Source organism: Platichthys flesus, chromosome 3 (assembly GCF_949316205.1).
Source record: "Platichthys flesus chromosome 3, fPlaFle2.1, whole genome shotgun sequence".
Lineage (NCBI taxonomy): Eukaryota > Metazoa > Chordata > Actinopteri > Pleuronectiformes > Pleuronectidae > Platichthys > Platichthys flesus.
The window spans coordinates 27701533-27726259 of NC_084947.1; the positions used below are offsets into that span (position 1 = coordinate 27701533).

General features: G+C 39.0%; 1 protein-coding gene across 3 annotated transcripts in view; it reads right to left on the bottom strand.

The window, feature by feature from the left end:
- pdzd2 (PDZ domain containing 2) overlaps positions 1–24727 on the bottom strand; it is a 39080-nt gene that overhangs the window by 9716 nt on the left and 4637 nt on the right. For 2 of the 3 annotated variants that reach the window (XM_062384957.1, XM_062384959.1), the window contains exons 2-19: positions 18884–19242; positions 17659–18137; positions 14437–14947; positions 10862–11007; positions 10354–10486; positions 9783–9935; positions 9154–9253; positions 8662–8810; positions 7743–7862; positions 6293–6407; positions 6081–6154; positions 5659–5881; positions 5352–5469; positions 4693–4825; positions 3736–3823; positions 3459–3562; positions 2206–2365; positions 24–928 (exon numbers count right to left, since the gene is read on the bottom strand). In XM_062384957.1, coding sequence (XP_062240941.1) covers positions 24–928; positions 2206–2365; positions 3459–3562; positions 3736–3823; positions 4693–4825; positions 5352–5469; positions 5659–5881; positions 6081–6154; positions 6293–6407; positions 7743–7862; positions 8662–8810; positions 9154–9253; positions 9783–9935; positions 10354–10486; positions 10862–11007; positions 14437–14947; positions 17659–18137; positions 18884–19003 — 3831 coding nt within the window. In that variant the 5' untranslated portion in view covers positions 19004–19242. The remainder of the gene's footprint in view (positions 1–23; positions 929–2205; positions 2366–3458; positions 3563–3735; positions 3824–4692; positions 4826–5351; positions 5470–5658; positions 5882–6080; positions 6155–6292; positions 6408–7742; positions 7863–8661; positions 8811–9153; positions 9254–9782; positions 9936–10353; positions 10487–10861; positions 11008–14436; positions 14948–17658; positions 18138–18883; positions 19243–24727) is intronic. The other variant, XM_062384958.1, reaches the window with a different exon arrangement.

Below are 24727 nucleotides of genomic sequence, written 5' to 3' on the forward strand. Positions count from 1 at the left end.
AAGAAAAAAACAATCAGACTTACCCTTTCTGCTGCACCTCCAGGCTTCAACCCTGTGATGACAACTCTTAGAGGTGATGATATAATCTCCAGGTCAAGCCCAAAAGACTCGTCCTCACTTCTCCTCAGGGTCACAGTGTCAATGGCACAAACACCCAAGAGTTCACTGATCTCTCCCTTCTTACAGTGCTGGTGGGATATCGACCCACCAGCAACCCCAGGGCTTCTCCCATACTGTGTAGGCTGGGATAAGGGCTGTGACAAAGAGAGCTCATCAACTTTGGACTTTGGCTGCTGGGGCAGGTTTGGGGCTTCAATGCTCATCATACTTTTGACCCGCGTAACTGCTTTATGCTCAAGCTTGGGGGACCTCTTGGACTCCAACTGTCCATCATCTTGATTTGTATGGTTCTCACTACTGAGGATCAGATTACTAGACAAAAAGCCTGCAATGCTTGCTACACCTGCTTTGTTGTCAAAGGGAAAACGGATGATTTCCTCTCGCTGTGAGAAACTACCATCGAGTGGTGTTGTCATATCATTGCTTTCGCACCTCTTTAAATACCAACCATCTTCACTGTCTCCATCTACATCTAATGATGATGTAACAGATGTAGCAACAACACCCATTGAATCAGTTTTGGAAACTTGGGTAGCTTGGGCATCACTCAATTTAACAGAGTCAGATTTTTTTAGTCTGTGGGAGTGCTCAGCGTTTCCAGTGTTGTCCAAGTTCTGATCAATGAACTCTTCCTGGAAACACATCACTCGTCGCTGGCGGAGAAGTGGACTTCGCACTGAAGTTGGGCTAGAGACGGCAATGGGCTGGCAAACATCCTCTCCATGGTGATGAAGAGGGACAGGGGTCTTGTCGTGTGATGTGTTGTACACAGGACTACTCTCCACTTCTATTAGGGAAGGGGTAAATGCTGCGGAATAAAATGCAGGTAATGTGGTTTATTCAAAAAGAAAATATATCTAAAAAGTAAACCATCAACATGTTAACAAACTAACATTAATTGTATTAGTTTTTAAGGTCTCGACCTTACTATGTAAAGTGCCTTGACATTAAGTATATTATAATTCTGTGCTTTACAAATAAAATGTAAATGTCTTGGCTTGTGTCATGGGAATTTCTCAATAGTCAAGCACAAGTCATTACAATGTCTTTCTGGAAGTTTATTCTACATCTGCAGATGGGCATCAATGTACAAGACCATGGGATAGATTTTATACAATGAGCAATGACATACAAGAAAAAGCAGCACTTTATACATCTTCAAACCTCTCCTAGAGAGGAAACAAATGTTTTCCATCAACCTCTTTGATGTGTAGTAATAGGTGATCAATATCCTGTCACCTACTCTTTCCCAGACCCCTGGAATGTAATATCTGTTTCAAGATCCCTTTCCCAATGTATACAACCACAAATCCCCCATGCTGTTAAGTCTTTGTTAGGTGACCCCGTCAGTGAGGAAGTCATATAACATCAGTTTGAGTGCAACCCTGACTTCTCAGGGAGACATTTTTTATCTTTCTAAACATAAAAGTAGTTCCTCATATCAATCATTGCTCTAATAGTAAAATTTCTATCACAGCTGTCTATAGTGTTGTTAATTTAAATCAAACAATGATTTAGGCTGTAAAAGAAAGGTCACATGATCAATCATTCAGTCAGCACTAACTAGGAGGAGGACAACAGCGGACATTTCGGCTAAAAACATGGTGTAAATAACACCATTTCGAGTCGCTATATAAATACAAAACCATTTACCATTTACATGGGAGGGTTCCCTCTCCCAGCACAGACGAAGAAGGGCAATAGATGCCATGTATGCAATCTTTGGTCAATAAACTTGCTAGTATCTCTTGACTGCATGAAGAGACAATGATGGCTGGTTCTGAGCTTTGAAAGGTCAAAAGTCTGCATTGCAATTCTGACAGTAAAAAAAAAAGACCATAGGATCTTCCTGGTTGATCTACATGTGAAAAAGTCCAAATATTCTAATAATAATCTGTGCATGAGAGCTAACCCTGTGACCAACTCAATTCCAGATGCAAATCTATGTTCAGGTTCTTGTTTGACTTGATTGTTTGATGCATGGCTGCAGTATGAAAGTCAGCGCACTCTACAGTAAGGCTGTGATCTTGTCCAGGTAACCCTATCCAAACATTTTCCATGATGATCAAATAGTTGAAAATGTACCATGTAGCTGTGACGTGCTGTCATCCATGGACATACTGCACCTCTGCTGGTGGAGACCCTCGTCACTGTTCAAGCTCATGAGCATGGAGTCAGACAGGAACGAGGGAATGTCCTGGGAGAAGTACTGAGATAACTCTGTCTCAGAGCTCAAGGACCCCTGCTTCAGAGTTGTGAAAATGGAGGAAGAACAAGTTATGTAAAAGAAGAATTTAAAGCACAACTGACACATTTTTTAAGTAGTTTTCCATAATTTTCACGATATTGAAAGTACATTTGACAATGTACACAAAGAAAACAGACAAGTTAATTGCTGAGCTTACTAAAATATACAGGTAAGTAGAAAAGTTTATCACAATGCAAGTGACAGTTTAACTCGATTGTAACGATCAACAGTTGTTCGCGGTCACACACAAGACAGATAGAAACATACGTAAACATGGGTGTAAAAAACACAAATATTATATGGAGGAAATCTATCAAACAAGTTTTAAGGATCTAAAAGATACACTAAAGGTTGGTATTGTTTTCACCTTGTGAGTCTGTTTGTGTGACATCATCACAAAATATGGGAAAACCTAGAGCAGCAAAAACTAGCACAGAGGTGGTTTTGAACAATTTGACAGATGTCTGTCTGTCTAACTGACTGCAGATTGACCACTGTTACATTGTCTCTTTTGTCAACGATGCAGTCACAAAACTAAGGGTTTATATCTGAGATCATAAAGTGAACAATATCCCTGCATATTAAATCCATGGCCAACTTTGTTTTAAGATCACTGTATCCCAGTCTCAATATTACCCATCCACTCAAACCCCTTGACCAGATGGTATCTAGTTTGAAATTGATTATGTTTATTTTAATTTACATTACATTACATTTTATTCTGCCTTTTCAATAAAACAGTCGGACAACACAAGTTAAACTCTCAATTTCAAGACTTTTAAAGCTTTATATATCTAATTACTAATGTAAATGATCTCAAAAGAAATTACTAACAACAATAACAGTTCTTGGTTGTAAGATCTCAACCTTACTATGTAAAGTTCCATGAGATAATGCATGTTGTGAACTGGCACTTTACAGATAAAACTTAATTGAATTGTGTCCTTATGATATTATAGGGAAAACCAAGAGTTCCCACGACGAGCAAACACTTGGCAAATGTGGAAAGAGAAACTACCAAGAATGTATCCATATTTTATTGTATCTCCAAATCTCTCAAAACCTATGAACTAAGCAATCATACACGTACTCTGCTGGCAGGCTCAAGGAATCTCTTCATGGTCCAGCTGAGAGCAGGGGAGCCACTTCCCTGTCTGTCCTTCATCGTTGGGTAGGGGCTCTTATAGGACAGACCTGTGGTTTACAACAGAGGCAGTTAAACCCACAGAGCTAAAAAAAAACTGAGCATTTTCAAAAGAAGGTGTTTGGCCATGCTGTTGAACTCCCTCTAACACTTAGTGAACATAATGTAGTAGAAAATAAAAGGAGAGGAAAGCCAAATTAAAATGTAGGTAAACATAACAGACCTTGGGAGTAAGTTGACTGTCTGTTCCTGCTCATTTTGTCCCTGTGTGCGGATCGAGCTATAATGTGATCCATCTCCTGTTCTGATACCTGAGAAATATAGAAATGCACTTTCATCATGATTGCAAGTTAAAAAACATATACACATAAAGAGCATAGACATCAAGATATAGATAAATAGCATTGTCTACGTTATATGTTTTTGTGCCCTCTTCTGGAAAACACAGAAATGAAAAAGACCCCTTAAAAGAATAGTTCACCCAAAAAAAGTTCACTCCACAAAACACTGCTGGAGTTTCAGGGGCAAACAGTAACTAACCCTGTTTACCCCCTAACCCTATAATTTTTGGATGACCTATTCCTTTAATTTGAAGACTGATGATAACATTTCAAACAATCAGTTTTACATTTACATTTTAAACAAATGTTTAAACGCATTAAAAGTCGATTTTAATGTGGACTTTGTTTTGCTATAATATTTGATGATATAAAGTTTCATTCTTACAGCAAATTGTGTTGAGCCCAAATATCTGTTACAGGTCTCTATGATTACAAATAATATGTGTTAATGGTTAACCACTATCCATAAAATGGTCTTATACAAGTTAAGTTTCCGAAAAAGAACGGAGAAAATTTGCTGTGGCAAAAAAAGGGTTTGTATGTTGACAGGACAATAACAAGTTGGATGAAATGCTTTTAAGGGTTGCCGTCATTGGGGCATTGGATAAATACAATAACAATTAAATACAATTACTTGGATAAAGGTAGTTTAAGATTACAGACTCATCTGCTTGGTATTAGTTTTTCTTTTCTTTTTAATTTACATGCTCTGAACATCTGTGGGACACCAACTGCTGAGCCCTACAGATTTTGGGGCTCCTACACAACTATAGATATTTGTTATAAATGCTAAAAGAGAAAGGATATGTCCATAGAAAAGGAAACAAACATTGTATTACCTTAGGATTTGGGTGCCTGCTAATAATGAGACTGACTGGTCCTGGGCCACATTCACTGAGGATGGCATAAGCCTCACCGAGAGCAGCATGTCGAAGACTTTCTGAGTCAACCTCCAGTATTTGATCTCCCCGGCTGCAAGGAGAAGCACAACCCTGTCAAAGACCTCACTTTGTAAATGCAACAACTTTGCGGCCAAAATGATCTGGTTATGAATATAAAAAGAGGAGACTATTGAAGTTTGTTTCTAAAATTGATTGATGCCAGGATGTGTTGTGCATGCTCATATATTGTAAACGCTGAACTGAACAAATACGTTTTGCGTCAAGCATACTTTAATACTGTTTGCACTTTCAGCACATTGTACTTAATGGTCTGTATTTATATAGCACTTTTCTAGTCTTGATGAACTGGTGATCTAGTGCACTAGCACTTTGTGTGTAAGGCATGTTCAATCAATCAATCAATCCAATTTTATTTGTATAGCCCATATTCACAAATCACAATTTGTCTCATAGGGCTTGAACAAGGTGGGATTTGTGCGATTTGTGTGTTATTCCTGGTAGGTACATTGCAAAAAGAGGGGCGGTAATAATATTTTTAGCCTACAGTGGCAGAAGTGCCTGCGCCGGTCCTGAGTGAGACTACATATACATTTTACCTGAGCCTGCCATCCATCTTGGCCACTGATCCCAGTGCCAAGCTGTGGATGTAGATGCCAGGACTAGAGTTTTCCAGGGCCAGACAGCAAACTCCAATCCCCAGACCAACGCCGGGCTCTAAATAAATCGACATTCACTATCAGAGAAGAAGTGTTCTCAAAACAGAGATCACTGCAGATGAGACCTTTGTAAGACATCTGGCAAGAATATGTATTTCATATTATTACAACGGCAAAAAAGCAGCTAATGATACACTATGTACAGCTCAAGTATCAATGAAGGGAGTTCTTAATTAAGTCAGCTAACCTTTATTAAGTGTGACCTCCATTATGACACAGTCTTTTGGACCGGGACCAGGGCCCTTGCGGCCATCAGCTTCTTCAGACCCTGAGGGGACAGGTGTTCCTCCACTGGTATTGGAGTTGGGTGAGCTGGAGCGACTGAGGAGGGTGGGGGTTGGACAGGGTGTCAGGCTGGGACTGCGCAGACGAGTCCGAATCGTCAGTTTCACAACACCTTTTTTCAATTGCTGTTGGATAAAATAGAAGTGAGGTGTAATGAAGTGAAGATGAGGACAGAAGTTTTTCCCAAAATGACTAAAAATGTGATCAACTCAGTGAACTTTCTGGCAATGTGAGCAAATTAGTCAAAGGCATTCTTTATGTGAAGAAAACATTTTACAAACTAATTTTAAAGAATGTTAAACTTTATACAACATGAAAGTCCACCTTGAAGATCTGGATGGCCTGTTGGTGTGTGAGTCCTTGAAGAGACTCTCCGTTCACTTCCAGAATCTCATCTCCTGCACAGGGAAGCATAGAAATAGAATGAGATGCATGTTCAGCACATGTGTAAATGACTGTTTCCCTCGTAATAAATATTTAACTTTCCTATAGCCTGGAGTCGCAATTCAATGGAAGAGAATGAAACGTTATGTTACCCTCTTTCAATCGTCCATCAGCTGCTGCAGCTCCATGAGGAAAAATGGTTTTAACAAAAATCCCCATCTGACCACGTGCTGAGTCCTGCCCACCAACAATACTGAATCCTAGGCCCTATGAAAACATAGATCCCAATACATTTCAGATGCAACAGTTTTACAATATTGTGGCATATTCACAAGAGTAATAGTGGTGGTTTTGGACATAAAATGCCATAATTTTATCCCATCAAGATATCATGTGAACGTGACGTACGGCTATCCACATGTATGGATGGACAAATCAACAACATAATGCCTCTGTCCACTGTTGCCAAAAGAATATTCTAATATCTGGTTATCTTTTTGACAAAAATATATCATAATTTAATGTCAGCACAAAACTAACCACTAGTTGGGTTGTACTGACAAATTGTGATACATAAATAATAAATGTTTTCACCTGTGCACACATTCGATAACTTCAACTGACAATGAATAAAATATCTAATGATCTGGGTGTGTGAACTGTTTTTCTGTTTAGACAATGAATTTGATTATCAGCACCTCAGCTGCTGCTTTTTTTTAAATCTGTGATTGACTGTTACTACTTAAAAAATTCGCAATCTATAAATTACCAATCTCAGCTGAAATTTGTACAAGAGGCAGTGTTATCTCTGGACATGATGACAGCGTATCACAGGATTATTATTGTTATTGTTATTGTTATTATTATTATTATTATCATTATTATTATATAGACAGCAGAAATTATTATCTCTGTCGGAGTCTATGTCGGAGTCTGTTTCCTCCTGATGCCTCTGACCTGCGCCAGGGTTAAAGGGACCAGAACGATCCAGAGACATGATCCGACATCATCAATAAATAACTGAATACATGTGATTATCAGTTTGAGTTTTAAGAGAGACCGAGATTAGCAGACATACAGACAGACAGACACACACACACACACACACACACACACACACACACACACACACACACACACACACACACACACACACAAACACACACACACACACACACACACACACACACACACACACACACACACACACACACACTCCTGCAGACTGAGGAGTTCCTCCCACAGTTTATTGCTGTGCCAAAGGGGTCGGGTTAAATTTACTAGTACTGCTGGGCCTTCATCATTTGTGCGTACGCATGGTCTGAGGAACTTTTAAATTGTTCATAGAGTTCAGACAATTAATGTACAAACATATTGATGAATCCCACATTTATTCGTCAAATGACAATATGAAGCTTATTTTGGCAGAACACTATTGTAATCGGTAAGGAAGGGTATGATTAAAGATCCAACGTAATTGCAGTGATAGTTGCGATTTTACACACTGTGGTTGTACAATCGGTACAGTCTGTTTGTGTGAGCTTACATACACACAAATGGAGTACAGCTTTATTCACTTACATGTCAAAGGAGTGCACTCACCTTGCCCTGGCCTTTCATCAGCACTATGCTGGAGATAATAGATGGCTGTGCCAGTCGCCATGGAGACTCCACTTGGACAGTGCTCAGGGAGCGGGCTGATTTCTTAATTATCTGATACTCCTGAAAAGGTGAACAAAAAGCCAAATAATATGTCAAATTTATCTTGCAAAAACAACATTTTCTTTTATTTGTACTCATGGTTTGATGCTTGATGACTTAAAATGACTTGTGTCTTGTTTGTAGGGACTTCACACCTACAGCTGCTAAGAGGCTGAGGTTCTTAATGTTTTCGCCTTATTTTAATTTCTCTCCCTCAATTATCCAAATCTGTGATTAGTGCAGCTCTCATTGTCATTGTTGTCATGAAAGAGAGTGAACAGGCTTTGTTCTGGTGTGTGCATGCGTGTGCGTTTGTGTGTGCGTGTGTTTGTGTGTGTGTGTGTGCGTGTGTGCGTGTGTTTGTGTATGTGTAGTGCAATGTGTACCAAACATTATTCTTCAACCATAATGCACGTCACATACATATAATCACACAACAAGTATTTCAAATCAGGAGGTTGGTGCTCTGTCACAAGGAATTACTTACTGTCACTTACTAATCAGATGGAGTTGCAAGTGTTTTCTGACAAATCATGAATCAGGCCTTGACATTCAAGGTAGAAATTTATGAGCAGTGTTGTTTTTTCATCATTGTTGTCAGGTCGTTCTGCGGTTTATCTTGCTAAACTAACATCTTAAACAGAAATAGCGGGCAACTGCTTTGTAAAAAAGGCCTTTGATAATCTAAGCTAATGGTCTAAAGCACAAACAGTCACTTGATTCAGAAAGACTGTTCTTACTCTCTAATGAATTATGAGTGTAGTTTGGATGTTACATGTGATAAACCAATCGGAGTGGCAGCAGGGAGGCGTCCACTGACCTGTCTCAGTCCAGCAGTATCTAGTTGTTGAGGTAGAGAGTGTTTACGTCGACCAGGCGGAGGCTTCTCGACAACTTCACAGCTGCTCACACCGTTCTCCACTAACAGCTCATCATCCTCACCCACTGATTCCAGGCGACTGCTCAGCCCTGATCCAGGAAATACAATAATGTCATTCCACTGCATAGAAGCAGCAATGCTTCAATGTATGACTTCAAATAAAAAAAATCTAAGTTAGACGCAAAGTGAATAAGGTCAATAAAATACCATACAAAAGGAAGTGCTGCTTTCACTATCTGGGGCAACCCTAAAGAGCCCTAAATCACCTCCAACAAAATGAGTACAGTTTCCTTCTTTATCAAATATTATTCATGGAGCAATGCAATTTTTTCTGAAAACAAAGAGGTACTTGGTAAAGCCTAACTCGGATATTAGTTTGATTACATTTTTAAGGATTTTGATGCTAATAACCTGCTACTGTGAGGTACCAACCTTGGGATCGACTGCAGAGCTTCATGGGTGTGGGGCTGCTGCAGGATCCTTTGGGTGCCTCTACCTTAGTTTGTTCTTCGAGTTTTTCAAGGTTAGATAACTGCAAGGTGACACAGGAAATCTCATGTTAAACAGATTTTTCTGATATCTGATATTACTATAATTAAGCCACTCAACAATTTTTATAGAATTTCCCAGTGTATAAATCATTTAAATTAATAGATTATCACATGTAATTAAGTCTGAATATAGCCTATATTATATAGACCAGGTACATTAGCCCTGTGCTGGTTCCAGGTGAACAGTTCTTTGCTTCGCTACTCAAAGGAATCTGTTGAGATGGTTCAGTCCTGTTATCAAAATGCATCTGCATTACACCTCCATCTGGATTAAGTAGGGCAGTCCCAGAACGCACTTGAGGGATAACGCATCCCATCTGTCTCAGTAAGAGTTGAAAATAGTGAGAGGAGAGGAAGACCTGTTTAGCTGGAATCACAACCTCTGACCACATTACACTAAATACCCCCTGGTGCTCACTAATTCTGCTTTGTGGGCTGGATCGATTTACATACAACAAAGACATTCACCCACAGTTACATAAACATCTACTAGAACATATCTGTCTATACCAGGAAGGGGTTGTGCAGATTTGTGCTGCTATTAGAAATCTGAGGTGAACCCGGGACAGCAGTGTGAGACCAAGAGGACGAGAAGCTGCAGGTGCTGACCAGGTCTGGCAGACTGGTGGAAGGGAAACGCTCAAAACCCACTTCTGACTCCTCCTGCAGGGACAGAGATTATAGGTAAATGTATGTTAAAATCAAGGGGGTCAAAACTCATGTGTAGTATATGTGTATGGTAAAAATATACATTTATATTTGTTTATTGGCAATTTCTAGCAAGACTAGTAAAGATTACTTGCATCTTGTAGGACCTATTAACACATTAGGAGAAACTGTTTCCTTTTTGTCGACCAACATGAATCCAATATAAAAAAATACAGTTTTCAGAAGAGTAAAACAGCAAATGTTGTTTTCATAAAACAAGAACAACTTATTGGCAGAAAGCCACTCTGCTCTGTTTCCCTCTAATAACTCTTCTAGTTTGTCATTTGTTTTTGTCCATTGTCGTTGTACTGTGGTCCTGTAGCAGCTGTGTGTGTGTGTGTGTGTGTGTGTGTGTGTGTGTGTGCACCCTTACCCTGTTGGCCAACACCAGTTGGACCAGACCAGTAGTAGAGCGGAGAATAGCGACAGCCTCCTGATGAGTGAGACCTACCAGAGACTGACCATTTATCATCAGCAGCTCATCACCAGCATGAAGACGCCCGTCCCTGAAACACACACACATGTAAAACTAACATATGTTATACTCTACAAACACACACACACATCGGCTCTTCTTTAATCCTTTGAACTCCAAATTGAAAATGTCTTGAAGACATTAATATAATTAAAGTGTATGCGTACAAGGCAGATTATTTCCCGGAGACTTTGTGGTGAGAAAAGTTTGAAAATATAAAGACAGAGTTTAGATTATAACAACAATTCAAATATTTAGAAAATAACTTTAAATAATCAATGAAAAATGCTAAACATTTTACTGAAGGCAGGAGCTCATATACTGTCAAACTCATTATGATTCACTGGGGAATGCAAAAAGAGACACACAGACAAACTCACAGAGTACTAAAGAAAAGTAGCAATACCTGTGAATGGCGCCCCCCTCCTCTATATGAGCTATAATGATGCCATGAGGAGAGCGCTTGGAGCCCCGCCCCCCTGTTATCTGTATTCCTAGGCCTTCCTGACCTTTCACCAGATGCATCTTCCAGATGTGGTTGCCATCTCTGGGCTGCAAAACAGCACAAATAAACACACATATATCAATACATCATACATCATGAAGTTGAAACATCAATTTAAAAGAGTTTTAATGCGTTCATTGAACATTTTCAATGTCAAAATCACATGCTTGCACCATGTCGTTGCTCAGTGCACGTAACATTTCCGCGATGTAGCCCCGTGATTCTCAAACTGTGTGGTCCGCCCCACCGATGGGATGCGGAGGCATAACAGGTGGGGCGCACGAACAGTCAACTTTACGAATCCGTTTTCATATGTACGTGCACGTGAGGGAACGTCACGTTAATTTGTGTAATCATCATCGTATCAGGCCAGCATTAAATACCAGGAGCGGGCGATTGTGTGTGTCTGTGCACTCTCCAACACAGCGCAAACACATTCATTTTATAAATTTAAATAATAGAATTTAAGGTCTAGCCTTAAATTTGTAATTGGTATGATAGTAAGGCATAGCCCTATGATTTGTTGTGCCTTTTGTTTGCAGGGTATGAATAAATAAGCAGGCAAAATTAGCAATAATAAAAAAAAATATATATATATATTTTAGGAATTGAATCATATGAAGTATAGTTTAAGGCAAGGGGTAGTGATTGATAAAGTTTTCTTTAAAAAACAAGTTAGCTCTCTCATTCTTACTTTCCACCTTTAAACTAGGAAATTAACTGAACTATGAACTATTTCAGAATTTAAATGGTGAACTATGAACGTGAACTATTCATGTTTATTTGTATGAATTGAACTTTGAACTAGTTCATGAGAGGTGTGAACTTGCACAACACTGCTTGGTTAAGGACAGAGGAATATCAAACCATGTTAAAGCCTTATAAGTCAAATTGTGATTTGTGAATATGTGCTATAAAAATACAATTGATTGATTGATTGATTGATGATCAGTCTCCATTCACTCAAATATTGATTATAAAAGCACATTTTTGTGTTTTCAACTTCCGTTGCCAATAGTCAGTGTGAACAGCTGGTGACTGCTGGGTGGAGTATCAAAAAAACCAAGCCAAGTCATTGCTTCATTCTACTGTAGCACCAACAAACTCACAACATTTCCTGGTCTTGTGATGTGTACAGCTGTTCTATGATTTTCTATTTTTAAAGAAAGTGTCACTCTTAAGAGATGGGCATTATGCAGCGCTAGCGAAACCTAGACATGCATTATTCTAGGCTGCTTGCATTGAGAAGAATTGAGTTTTGTATAGTGGTGGTTATTGTTGGGAGCTATGAGGCACACAACGCTTACGTAAGGATAATTTTACTGTGATAATCAATAAGATGATTATTTTTGTCTTTTGTAATTATTAGATTTAATTGGTATGTGTCTCTTTATTGGAAAAGGTGCCGCCAGTGTTCTAAGCATGGCTTGATCAATATTACCCTCATTATTACCCCTTCAGTATTCCATAATAGTTGAAATCACTAATTGTTTTGACATGTAATGTAATGTATTATGGGACAATCAGACTGAACTTCATTCCACATTTTTGTCCAACTGGCACTGGGTGAGATACATTCACCTCTAGTGGCCAACTGACCCAACTCCTGCTGTTTAATCAGATTGAACTTTGACATTAGGAAATAACACGGCTCTCCATTGTCCAGCTTGTCTGAGAGAGGAAATGGAACTCCTAATTCAGCGAACACTGTTTATTCTTGTTTTAATGAGAGCATGGTTTGTGTTAGTGATTAGTATAAACAATTTGTTACAAATTATTATCAGAATACATAACCATTTAGATTCTGTGCTTTCTTGTTGTAGTGTAGTCACACACCCATGTGGTGTACTTCAAAATTATTTTCTGTGACATGTGACATTGGGCATGTACACTCCTACAGTGTGCAGAAGTGATTTGTTGCTTGTGACAGAAAGAGCTAACTTTTCTGATGCTATTTATGTCTTCTCTCTAGAACAGCTTCATCTTCCAATTTAGTTTGGAGTTAGTAGAGTTAGGTTTAAACTGAGAGGGAAATAAAAGAACAGGGTATTAATTTTGGCAAAAACCTGACTTATACCATGTCAGTGCAAAATTTGGGATGCAGCTAACTACATGACCAAATATGTCTTGTCTTTTGAATGTAAAGCATTCACTCTCTATGTTTTTCTGCAATATCAGGAGCATCAGGAGCATGATTTATGCTTTTAGTGTTCGGTCTAGACAATTCAAATCGCCAAAACTACAATCTTTCCTGAACGTTAATAAAGTCTTTTTTGAAGACTTGTGCAAAATAACCAGAACATGATAATAGTAATCTCTTGATCTGGTTCTTACCAAGTGCATGAAGGGTCCATGCAGTCCAGCACCCAGTTTTCTTTCATGAATGCAGTCTCAATGCCTGCTGAGAACTACATGACCCTCAATAAAACGTTCACACTGAAACTATGCCCGATGGTTGCCTGAGAGTACTGTCTGTAACAACTCTATTGATGTTTTGATAGCCCATCCATGTGCAGTTTACCCTAGTGGTGCAGATGAAGAGTGAGCGAGAGAAAGAAAAGCAAGAGCCTGGCAAGGAGTGCTGCACATAGTTCTAGAATAAATCAATGGCACAAAACACAAATTTAGAGAACTTAAAAGTTATTATGAGAAGTGCAGAAAAGTTGATTAACTATGAAATGTGGTGGGACAAATTAGACTACAGAGGGTGTGTTTAAGGTTGCCCATTGGGTTTGTGTGTCATGTGCTATTTATTCATAATGAAGGTTTTATTGTTCAGCCTCTATCTGTTGGGGACACCTGGAGATTGGGCAACGTCCTCCCAGATCATAACTTTAAATACAAAATGAGTTATTTTATCTTCCTGATTGTACATAGTCAGTTGGTCTTCTGACCAGGGCTAACTGGTTATGCATTGCACTTTACTAAAAAAACTAAGGAGATTGTGCAGTTGAAGTTGTTGCTCTGACACTTTGGAACACCCCTCCTGCAGACACAAGACCTGTGGTCTCTCTTGATGCCTTTATAAAGCAGCTTAAAACGTATTTATTCAAACTGTCTCAACTATTTATCTTCGTGGTACATAGGCAATGGCACTTACTTCCGTTTTCACCTCTCATCCTTCTTCTTATTTAGTTTTTCAAAACTAATATTTTCTTTTTGAGTTTTTATTGTTTATTCTTTAACAACTGTTAAACTTTGTGACTTTGCTCTCTGAGATTTACTTTACTAAACAAATAATGCTTGAACTTATTTAAAATTACTTCATCTGTCTTTAAGCTTTATCTTGACTGAAGGAATTTTATCTTAAACTTCATGAAAATGTGATGCAGAAATTACATTTATAAATAATTTGTGTCAGTTGAGAAATAAATCCTGGTTCTTTGGAATTAATATTAATATTAATATGGAAGTGAGAGACCAACAAAGTACCCTGCAATTGTCCATTTTATCTGAGCACTGTATGAGAGTCTCACCTGGCTTGAAGAATCACTGCTGAATGAATCCATTTTGCATTTCAACGGCTGACTGTGACACCTCACTGGCAGGGTGGCGGTGCCTCCACTATGCAGATGCTGAGGAAGTGCTCTCACCTGAAGAAAGGTTTCTGGGCTTTCTTCTGTGGGTGTATGTGTGGAGATGATGTAAGCTGCGTCATTTCCTGGAGAACTGACTTCTGCATTAGTGGGAAAAGAAGAATTGTAACCATTGTAGCAGCTCTGGAGTTCTGAGTTAGTACAGTCCCTGTTGTCTCGGTTAGCGGATGATCGTGATATGACACCAAACTTTCTTGTGCGTTTGCAGTTTGCTGTTGCGTCAGAGGGTTCAGAGGCAGCTCTGCCTAGCTGCTGGTCTTCAAAGCTGTCATTGCAGACATGGTTAACTATGCCATTCACATCACAAGGAGGGAGGGGAGCCTTTCGTTTGACTCTCCGCAACATGATCAGGTAGACACAGCCTCCATTCCAGCACTGGTCAGCCAGGTAACTGAAAAAAGCATTGAAAGAATACTGTTGTCATTACATACAAGTTTATATAGAATAATTCAGTTCTTACACTGTGACCTTGCTCTTTGACCTTTGACCACCTGATCAGTGAGTCCAGGTGAACATGTAAGCCAAATTTGAATGATTCCCTTGAGGTCATCCAATAATCCACGTGAATTTTTATGCCAGATGCACTGAAATTCGATTTGGGCATATCCAATGTATATCCTTTAACAATCAACGTCACATGAACTTGGCCTTTAACCTTTGACCACCAAAATCAAATCAGTTCATCTTTGCGTTCAAGTGAATGTTTGTGCCAAATGTGGAGACATTCCCTCATAGTGGTCCTGAGATATCACATTTACAAGGAATGTGCTTGTGAGGTCACAATGTCCTCGACCTTTGGCTATCAAAATCAAACTAGTTCATATTTAAGGTCCAAGTGGATGTTTGTAACGAATTTTAAGAAATTCCATGAAATACTGCATTCACAAGAATTGGACGCACAAAGCAGCAGAGGTGGGACCAAGTCATTTTTTTGCAAGTCCCAAGTAAGTCTCAAGTCTTTGCCCTCAAGTCCCGAGTCAAGTCCCAAGTCAAGACAGGCAAGTCCCGAGTCAAGTCCAAAGTCAAGACTGACAAGTCTCAAGTCAAGTCCAAGTCCTGCAGTTTGAGTTTCGAGTCTTTTCGAGTCCTTTTGATCACTGAGTAATAATATATTTACACAGATCATGTATGCTTTTAAAATCTGTATTTATTTATTAAAACAAGTGCAATTGAAATTACAGAAAAAAAATTGTGCCAACATTGCACTTCCCTATTGCACTATTAACCAGTCATTTTTAACATTTAACTCATATTTTGCAAGAATATTCTTCATTTTAAACCACTCCTACAGAATGAACACATTTGAAAAAACAAGTGCAACTGTAATTATTTGTACAAAAGTGCTAACAACATTGTCCTGTCCTGTGTTTATCTCACGTCATATTGTCTGTGTGTGTGTGTACATGTGAGAAACATAACAAATACTTGAACATAACAATGAACAGGGTTGTGCTTTTTATATGTCAGGGCCCTATGCTGCATTGCATTTGCAAAAGACCACATTGGCCAAAGGTCTGTCAGTCATTTGTGCACGATGGGGACGTAGTATGATTCCACCAATTGCCGCTGCGAGCCATTTTGGTGCCCTAAGCATAACTCCTCTATGATTACGTTAAATAATCATCAATAAGTACAAACAAGAATAGTCAATCTTCTTTAACTTTTTTTGAGCAATTTAATATATCTCTTGTTCTGCCTTTTTTGTGATATACATGTCTAAAAGGTACCTAATATTTCTATACTGAAATAATATCGGCATTATAATTGTAAGCTAATTTATTTAATGACGTTATTGTTGAGGGTTGATTTGTATTTCCGGTTTTAAGTGGGTTGTTGGTAGTGACTCTTATTTTGAAAGGGGGTTTTAAAGGAAGTGGGTGCTGTGATGAGTGAAGTTGTAAAATGAACGGAGAATAATGGTGCCCCCTCAGGACTTGGTGCCCAACGCACAGCGCGTAGTGGGCGTTTTGGGAGCGGCGGCACTGCACACACACACACAGACGCACACAAACACGATGAAAGATACAGAGCGCTCCTTAATAACATACTTTTGAATCTTTGTGTTTTGGGGAAAATAGCAAGTCTTATCAAGTCAAACGGCTCAAGTCCAAGTGAAGTCACGAGTCATTGATGTTGAAGTCCAAGTCGAGTTGCAAGTCTCTTTACAGTTTGTCAAGTCGACTCTAAAGTCATCAAATTCATGACTCGAGTCTGACTCGAGTCCAAGTCATGTGACTCGAGTCCACACCTCTGCAAAGCGGCGCACCAGACTGCGACTATTTTAGGAGACTGTGCAACAAAATGGTATAACTAGCCTCGTTAGTGTTTAAAATATTTTTTTTTAAATGATCGCATAGGCCTTCATGTGAATTACAAGGAGCGAAAGAATGCCTGGGGGATACTGCCGGGGTCTGTATGTATGTGTGTGTGTGTATAGTCTCCACCTCGCTCCCAGCGCACACAAACACGTACATACAGGCCCGGGGCTTCGGCCCCACTCACTGGCACAACAACACACAGTCAGATACGAGGAGCAGGAGCAGCTCGTGCACATGAAGCCGGTTAGTGACCTGCTCTCACTTTAACTTATAAACAACAACACTAGTTATCAGGACCTGATCAGTACATGAAGTAACCTAGTGTTTGTTTGATACGCTCCAGAGTTTATGAGACTGCATTTAAGCATCATGAAAAATGACTCATCAACATGTTGTGCTCAGTAGGGGTGAGAAAGTGAGAATTCTTTTACATTTGCTCCCCTCTAGGCGAGCTAAAACGATATATCCGTAAAATTTACAAATTTCCCATTACTTCGGAATGTATCATCAAAAGTGGTGGTGTTCTCCATTAAAAATACACATACAGGCTATCTTTATTTGTATATATATCAAATCAGGTTTTTGAGTTGTTTTTGCATTTTTGCCTGAAGTCCACCTTAAATCCTAATAATTTATTCACAATATCTGCATTACTTATAGAAAATATTAATTGGATATTTCAACCATATAATGATATAAACGATGACCCAACAGAGATTTGTCATGCAGTAGATATCGTGCTAATGTATTTCAACTGTGATTGCTTCAGTTTCAGTCATCTTACCTGGCTCCACTGACGTCCACTCCAACCATCAGCTGCCCATTCAGCGAGAGCAGTTCATCTCTAAGTTTAATCCTCCCACAGCGGGCTGCTGGGCTCCTCTTCTTCACCTCTGTCACCCAGATGCAACCCACATCCATCATGGGGCCCTGGTCCCGCCTCCTTCTCGGCCCTCCCTTTTTTCTTCCATCGGGGTCCCCAAAAATGGGGATGTTCCCAAAGCTGAGGCCAAACTCAGCAGTATCCCCCTCGTCTTTACCGAGGAAAATGGCATGAACCTCGACATCTAACCCATCTCTGCAGAGGGATGGGCTAGCTGACGGAGCTGTTTCCCCCTCCATGAAGTTGAACTTAATGTACTCCACCAACTTTTGAATGGCAGCCAGACACAGGGACTTGTCCTCCATATTAACACTGCGAACACTGCTACTACTGCACACACTATCCCCTTCCCCATTCTGGTTGGAGTCCTGATCCACATGCTGGAGGAGTAAGAAGAAGAGTGACGAGTGAATGAAGCTGGATAACATTTCATGAAAAGCCTTTAACAACTTAATGTTCATTTCATACTACTGATAGTTTGCTTAACAACATTATGGTCACTAGTTTACAGTATATCTTTAGACCCATGCAGGGAGTCTACATGGATCACATAAGATGTTTTAATTTTACCCACATCAAAATTTCCATGAGATAAAAAAAAACTTAATTTTGGAACATCACACAACATATTTAGTGACAAAACAAGATGTCACAGACAAAATATTAGATACAAACTAAATGTGAAATTGATAGGCTACTTCACATTAGTCTTGTGTGATAAACATGCAATTGTAATAATCAGTGTTTTGCTTACCACACTTTAACAGTGTTCAAATGTGGTGAACTTTAGAAAGCAAAGTCACACCATATTTTATATTTAAGTAAAAACACAAGGTGTATAAACGGTTTTGTATTTATATAGCACTTTTCTAGTCTTGATGATCACTCAAAGTGCTTTACAGTACAGTTTTACATTCACCCATTCACACACACATTCATACAGTGCATCTATTCGCAGCACTTTGTTATTCTATGGGGGGCCATTCGGGGTTCAGCATCTTGCCCAAGGACACTTCGGCATGCAGATGGGTCAGACTGGGGATCGAACTGCCGACCTTCAGGTTGGAGGACGACCACTCTACCCCTCAGCCACAGCCGCCCACTGTATGTGTGACATACGAAGTACCTTGATGCCATAACTGTCCTGATTCAGGTTGTGCTCCTGCTGGGATATTGTGCTTTGTTCCCCCTGCCAGTCCTCCAGCAATGTGAGGATGCTGAGGGCGTTGTCCTGAGTGATGGGCATCCTGGCATCCTGGGCCTTTTGTTGGGTTTCTCACCAACAGCTACACTGATGATTCCAAAGGTTAGTATAGGCACAGTAACCAGTGTAGGCTGATGGCACCCAAATCCATCTCTGAGGGAGGCTGGCTGCAGAGAAACTGTCCAAACTCTACTCTGAGATTTCCAAAAGAGCCAGGATGGAAAGTAATGGATTACTGGCTGGACTTTTGTGCTGTGTTGTCTGCAGCACCAGCTCATTACCTAAAAAGAAAAGAACAAGAAGTCACATTGTGGCAGCAGATAGAATGGTAAACAATAATCAAATAAGATTGTTGAACAAATTTCCAATAAATCCTAACCCCTTATACCAGGGAAGATTACAAAATAGTATAATAGGATTGTTGGGGCTGAATATAAAACAATGTCTTGCCAATTCAATATGTCCCTTCCTGCTCTGTCTCGTTATCATCCCGCAATCATCAAACTAATTCATTCAAGTCATTGCCTACCTGTGTTCATTTGTAATTCTTCAATCCATGATTCAATGTCGCAACATGGTAATCTGCTGCAGTATCTTACAAAACAAGCAGTTAAACCCAAAGGCTGACGTGTTCACAACAGAATGTAAAGCTCTCTACTTCCCTCTCCGGCTGTTTCATTAAGCTGGACATAAGCCGCTCCCTCCATTCTCCATACCATAACTGCTTTAATTATTGAATGTCTTATTTTATTCTCGAGAAATGCTATCCATCAATCAGCTGAATGTTTCATACAGTGTGTGAAACCTCTTGAAGGATTTTGAGAAAATTCCAGTCACTGGGTATTAATGTAATTAAAAAACAATAATTTAATCTGGTGGGTTGGTCTTAACTCAAATTTTGGGATTTTGAGTCTTTCTCCTGGGTCACAATAAATGTTCTATAGAGTTGGCTCATCATGTCTATGTGTTATTATGATATATTATATTTTACAATTTACAATGTATACAATTATGTAAACGTATATATTAGTGTTTGTGTATGTCTATGTATGAGTAATTTTGTCATAATTTCGGGATATAAACAAAGTTGCAGGATAATTGTATTGTATTTGAATTATTATTTGTATTTGGTAAAACTTTTTTCTTTTAGTATATATAAATTGATTATATATATATATATATATATTATATTTTGACTTCATTGAAGGTTTATCTTGTGTAGTGATTCTCAGCTAAGTAAAAGTATATGGTTAATAAGAAGGAAATAGACATGGTGTGGGGTGAATGAGGAGACTATGAGAGGTTTCATTCTGGATACTGTTCCTCCTTGAAAAAATAATATCTTCAGCTTTCACAAGGCAAAAATATGCCAAAGAAATCTGTCCGCAAGATGTCAAAGGTAGTTGCTGAACAATGCTGAAATCAGCATTTTAAAAAACTATGTAATGTATTACATAGTAATGTAATTTGTCTATGTTTGCTTAGAAAATAATGAGCTGGTAGATCGAGAAGTACAAGTCTTGTCGATGAGATGAAAATGATTGGCATGGTAAGAATAAACCCCTTAATGACTGCACTATAAGATAAAAACTTAAATTAAAATTATGGACATTAAATTGGGGAGAAAAAATGGGACAGTCACCACCTCATCTGTCATTCATGCTACTGTTATGCTCAGCCAGGTATGGCTCCACTGGAACTGACATACAGGCATTTACTGATGATTACACTGCTGATGGAAGCAACAGGATGAATGCAGAGATCTACAGGAGAATTCTGTGCTAAGATTTAGTCAAATGCATCAAATCACACGTGAGGACATTTCATCACTCAGCAGAATAATGATTCAAACATACAGCCAAAACCTTTCATGGTGAGGAGGTGGAATATTTGTGTCTGGCTGTCGGTTATCTTCAGACAGTCAGTAAATGCAAATTTATATATGGAGCACAGTTACATACAAATATCATTATTACAAAAATATAATACAAGTGTTATAACGTAGTATCAGGTAGTCTTACACTACACTTGAGATAATCAATAATATATTCCCTCATTCAAACACAGACATAATAAAAAGCATCACATTTATAACTAGAATGGAACTCAGAGTGAATACCTCTGCCAAGGCCCACATACTTATAAACATCAGTCTCTAAACATGATAGATTTTATATCAATGTCCATGATTTATTCTCTATAAGGAATCAATAAAAAATTGATATAGTTAAGAAAGGACACTGGATCTGCAGGGACACAAGCAAACAGACGTAACGTTCTTAATGGAGGAAATAGATAAATGGTATTTTGGCTATTCCTAAAATGCAACAAAAATACTTGATTTTGTAGAATTAAGCAAATACGGAGTAAAGTAAGGCAGATTAAAGGTCCAATGAGGATCTGATAGCAGAAATGGAATATAATATTCATAGTTATGTTATCAAATAATTTGAACACAAATTTGTTCTAAAATCACCCAGAGCCCAGAAAGTCCCTTTAAATCTGTAGCCATTCCCACAACACTTCAATCAATCAATCAATCAATCAAATTTAATTTGTATAGCCCATATTCACAATTTGTCTCTTAGGTGCTTTAATATGGTGTGACATCCTCTGCCCTTAACCCTCAACAAGAGTAAGGAAAAACTACTAAAAAAATTTTAGTAGTAACACAAATTATATCTACACATATATTTTTTAACACAGATTAGATTTCACAAACATTTCCATTCAACCAAACATTAATATTACAAAAAAATAATAATTGGAAAGTCAGAGAAGATATTGGAACAGGGGTTGCCCATGTCATCAATTATAAAGCTATTGACATAATTTTAGAATCGGCTATAAATAGTTGCTTCTACGGTCCACTTGTCAAATGCTACACTTTCGTCACTTGTACACTGTCGTAAGAGGCTGCTCTCCTGCTGAATAATTAAATCAATGAATGTCTGGATGATACAAATCTAGTGTATGCTTAATCTCTTTAATTTACAGTTAATTTATGCTTTCTTAATGTTTTATGTTTGATGGTCTCTATTGCACATAGTGGTCACGCTTATTGTGCGAATTGTTTTCGTAGTTTGCTGTTAATTGAAGGCTTTGCAAGAACACTGAGTGCAACTACGCCGGAGTCAAATTTCTAGAACTCACACATGGCAAATAAAGCTGATTCTGAAACGTGGTGCTAAAGCAGCAAAGGCCTTCAGGGGCCTAAATCATAATAGAGCGCTTATATGTAAAGTGAGGAATCTGGGTTGACCCTTGTTCTATGCTTAACTACAGACAGAGAGTGGTGCAGAGCCACATCTGTGGCAGATATAGACAAAAACACAGGCTACCATGTGACCACACTTAAATGACTATGCAGAGCTTGGGCTTCAAATAAACTGGTGGGCTTTGTGGTACCATCTGTCTACTATTCCTGTACACTCCATCTGAAGGCAAACAGGGCCTGTCCTGTTCTGGTCTCAGCTCAGCCATTAACTGGAATGAGAGATGGAGGTTTCCAAGGAAAAAGTGGAGGTGAGGGTGTGCTACAATCTCAAAAGGATGAAGCTTTCAAAATAAGGTATCAAGTGACAAATGATGCGCCACGACCCCATAATTAGCCAGATTTAAACCGCAGAAGCTTTCCCACAGAACTGAACCTTTGCAGGAACACTGTGCTTTTCCACCACAGCGAACATTGTCTAAATTTAGTTCCGGGGATTTATAACCCCAAAATAATCGGTGCTCGGGTTGTAGCATGCTTCATGAAAATACAGAAACCTTTGGGATCGGGCTTGCAGTGCTGAATATTGGTATTCCAGTGTTTATTTGATTGGTTTATTTGGTTTGCAGATAGGCAATATTTGACATAAACTCAGAAGATACAACTTTCACTGTGCATGTTATTGTGACACCAGTGTTCAGCAGGTAGGCCCACTTGGCCACGCTTTGCAGTAGATACGTACAGTCCCAGGTCTTAGGACTATGGTAGAATCATTAGAAACATTAAACATTCAAAAGCTTTCCGAGGAATAATTAGATTCCTTGAAAAAGAGTTCCTGGGTCTAAAAGTTCCATGATCTTTTGGTCGAAACACAACAATTTATGATTAAAAGGAGCAAGTCCAACAGATGGATGAGACGCAGCATTTTAAAGGCTGGTCATTGTGCTTATCAATCCTCAACCTGTGTGGTTCAGGACGATGTTATTCAAGTAAAAGAATATAACCCTGATTAGGTCATCTATTTAGGGTGCGAGTGAGATGCATTATGGCCTATGTAGGATCCAGCGTCTCTTTTGCTGGACCTATAGGTACTGTTTATTGCAGCAGTATTCGCCATGGCAATCATGACTCCCCCTTCCTTGTATTTACAGTACCTCTGGGCAGGGTCACTTAGACTGAGAAAAGGCTTTAAATTCTAATATTTAAATAGACAGAAACAGAGTCAGTGTGCCAACTGATGACACAAATCCATTAGACAACAACAGTATTAACATGACATTTCAAGTTACAACCTAAATCCTTCTGAAGGGAGCCCTTCCCCCTCTCTACATAAGCTCTGGCTGAACACTTGTAACAGAACTAAAGACCTTTAGTCTGTATTTTTACACAGAACAGGCCAAACTCCACTGTCACCTCCAAGAGTTTCTGCTTATCACTGACATTGTCATTCATACAAACACAACTGTTGTTAAATACTTAAAATATTTGATATTGGTTGATGACCTGTCTCTTTTTATGTGTGCTATATCATCATGGATTTTGGAGGAAAGGAGCAGGTAATGCAAAGCAGTGTTGAGTTGAGCACCTCAGAGGATGCGTACTATTCAGGGACATGCAAACATTGTGATGCTCCTCCCCCCAATGTCTTCACCATAATGTACATCATCTGACACACTCATCTGTTTGATGATGCATTTTAAGTCTGCTGCCTGAGCAAAAAAACTGAAGACACTGTATATTCACATCATACAGGAACCTTTTTTGAAAACTCATTTTGTTCTAATAAGTGACAACCAACATCAAGAGCTTCAAAAGAGTGAGCTGGTTTTGTTTTTCTTACAGGGCCACAAAGGAGACACATGACATGTGTGCGTGGTCAGTGATGACAACATTTACTTAGCAAAGCAATGGAGAACATTGACTCCTAAAATGAGCCTTAAATTAACATTTGGTTTATCTGAAACCACAGGCTCAATGTGGCCTAGTAAAAAAAATACATTAGCCTTACCACAGTAAAAAGTCTATTACAGTGGAAAGCTCAAAGCATTGTTTGTGTGGCAACCCACATGTCATCTCCTCATGGGTGTATGTGCACTGTAAACAATTCGTGTTTACAATGTTGTACCGGGCAGGACATGGCATTGCTTCTTCGACACTGTGCAAGCTAGCACTTGAGAACAGTATTGCATTGGACTGCAAAAATATGTGGTGCTGCACCATCGAGGTGTAAACCCTCCGACATGTCCCTCTACCTAGGTTTGACAACAGGGATTAGTTGCCCACTCTTTGTTCCGTGTTCAGGCTGACCTACATGTCTCGTCCCACCCATCCCCCTATACCCTGCACTAGTCCTAGGCACCATATGGCCAAAGATTACAAAAAAACACATTTCAGTAAATCCGAAATGTCACATTGTTATAGAATAAAAGGGAAAACACACTAATGTAGTCCAGTGTAGTCCTGATACTTTAATCAGCTGGCGATACTGACTATAATAAACATGTTTTGGACCTTCAATTTACCATAGAAGATTCATAAAAAAATGACATGTA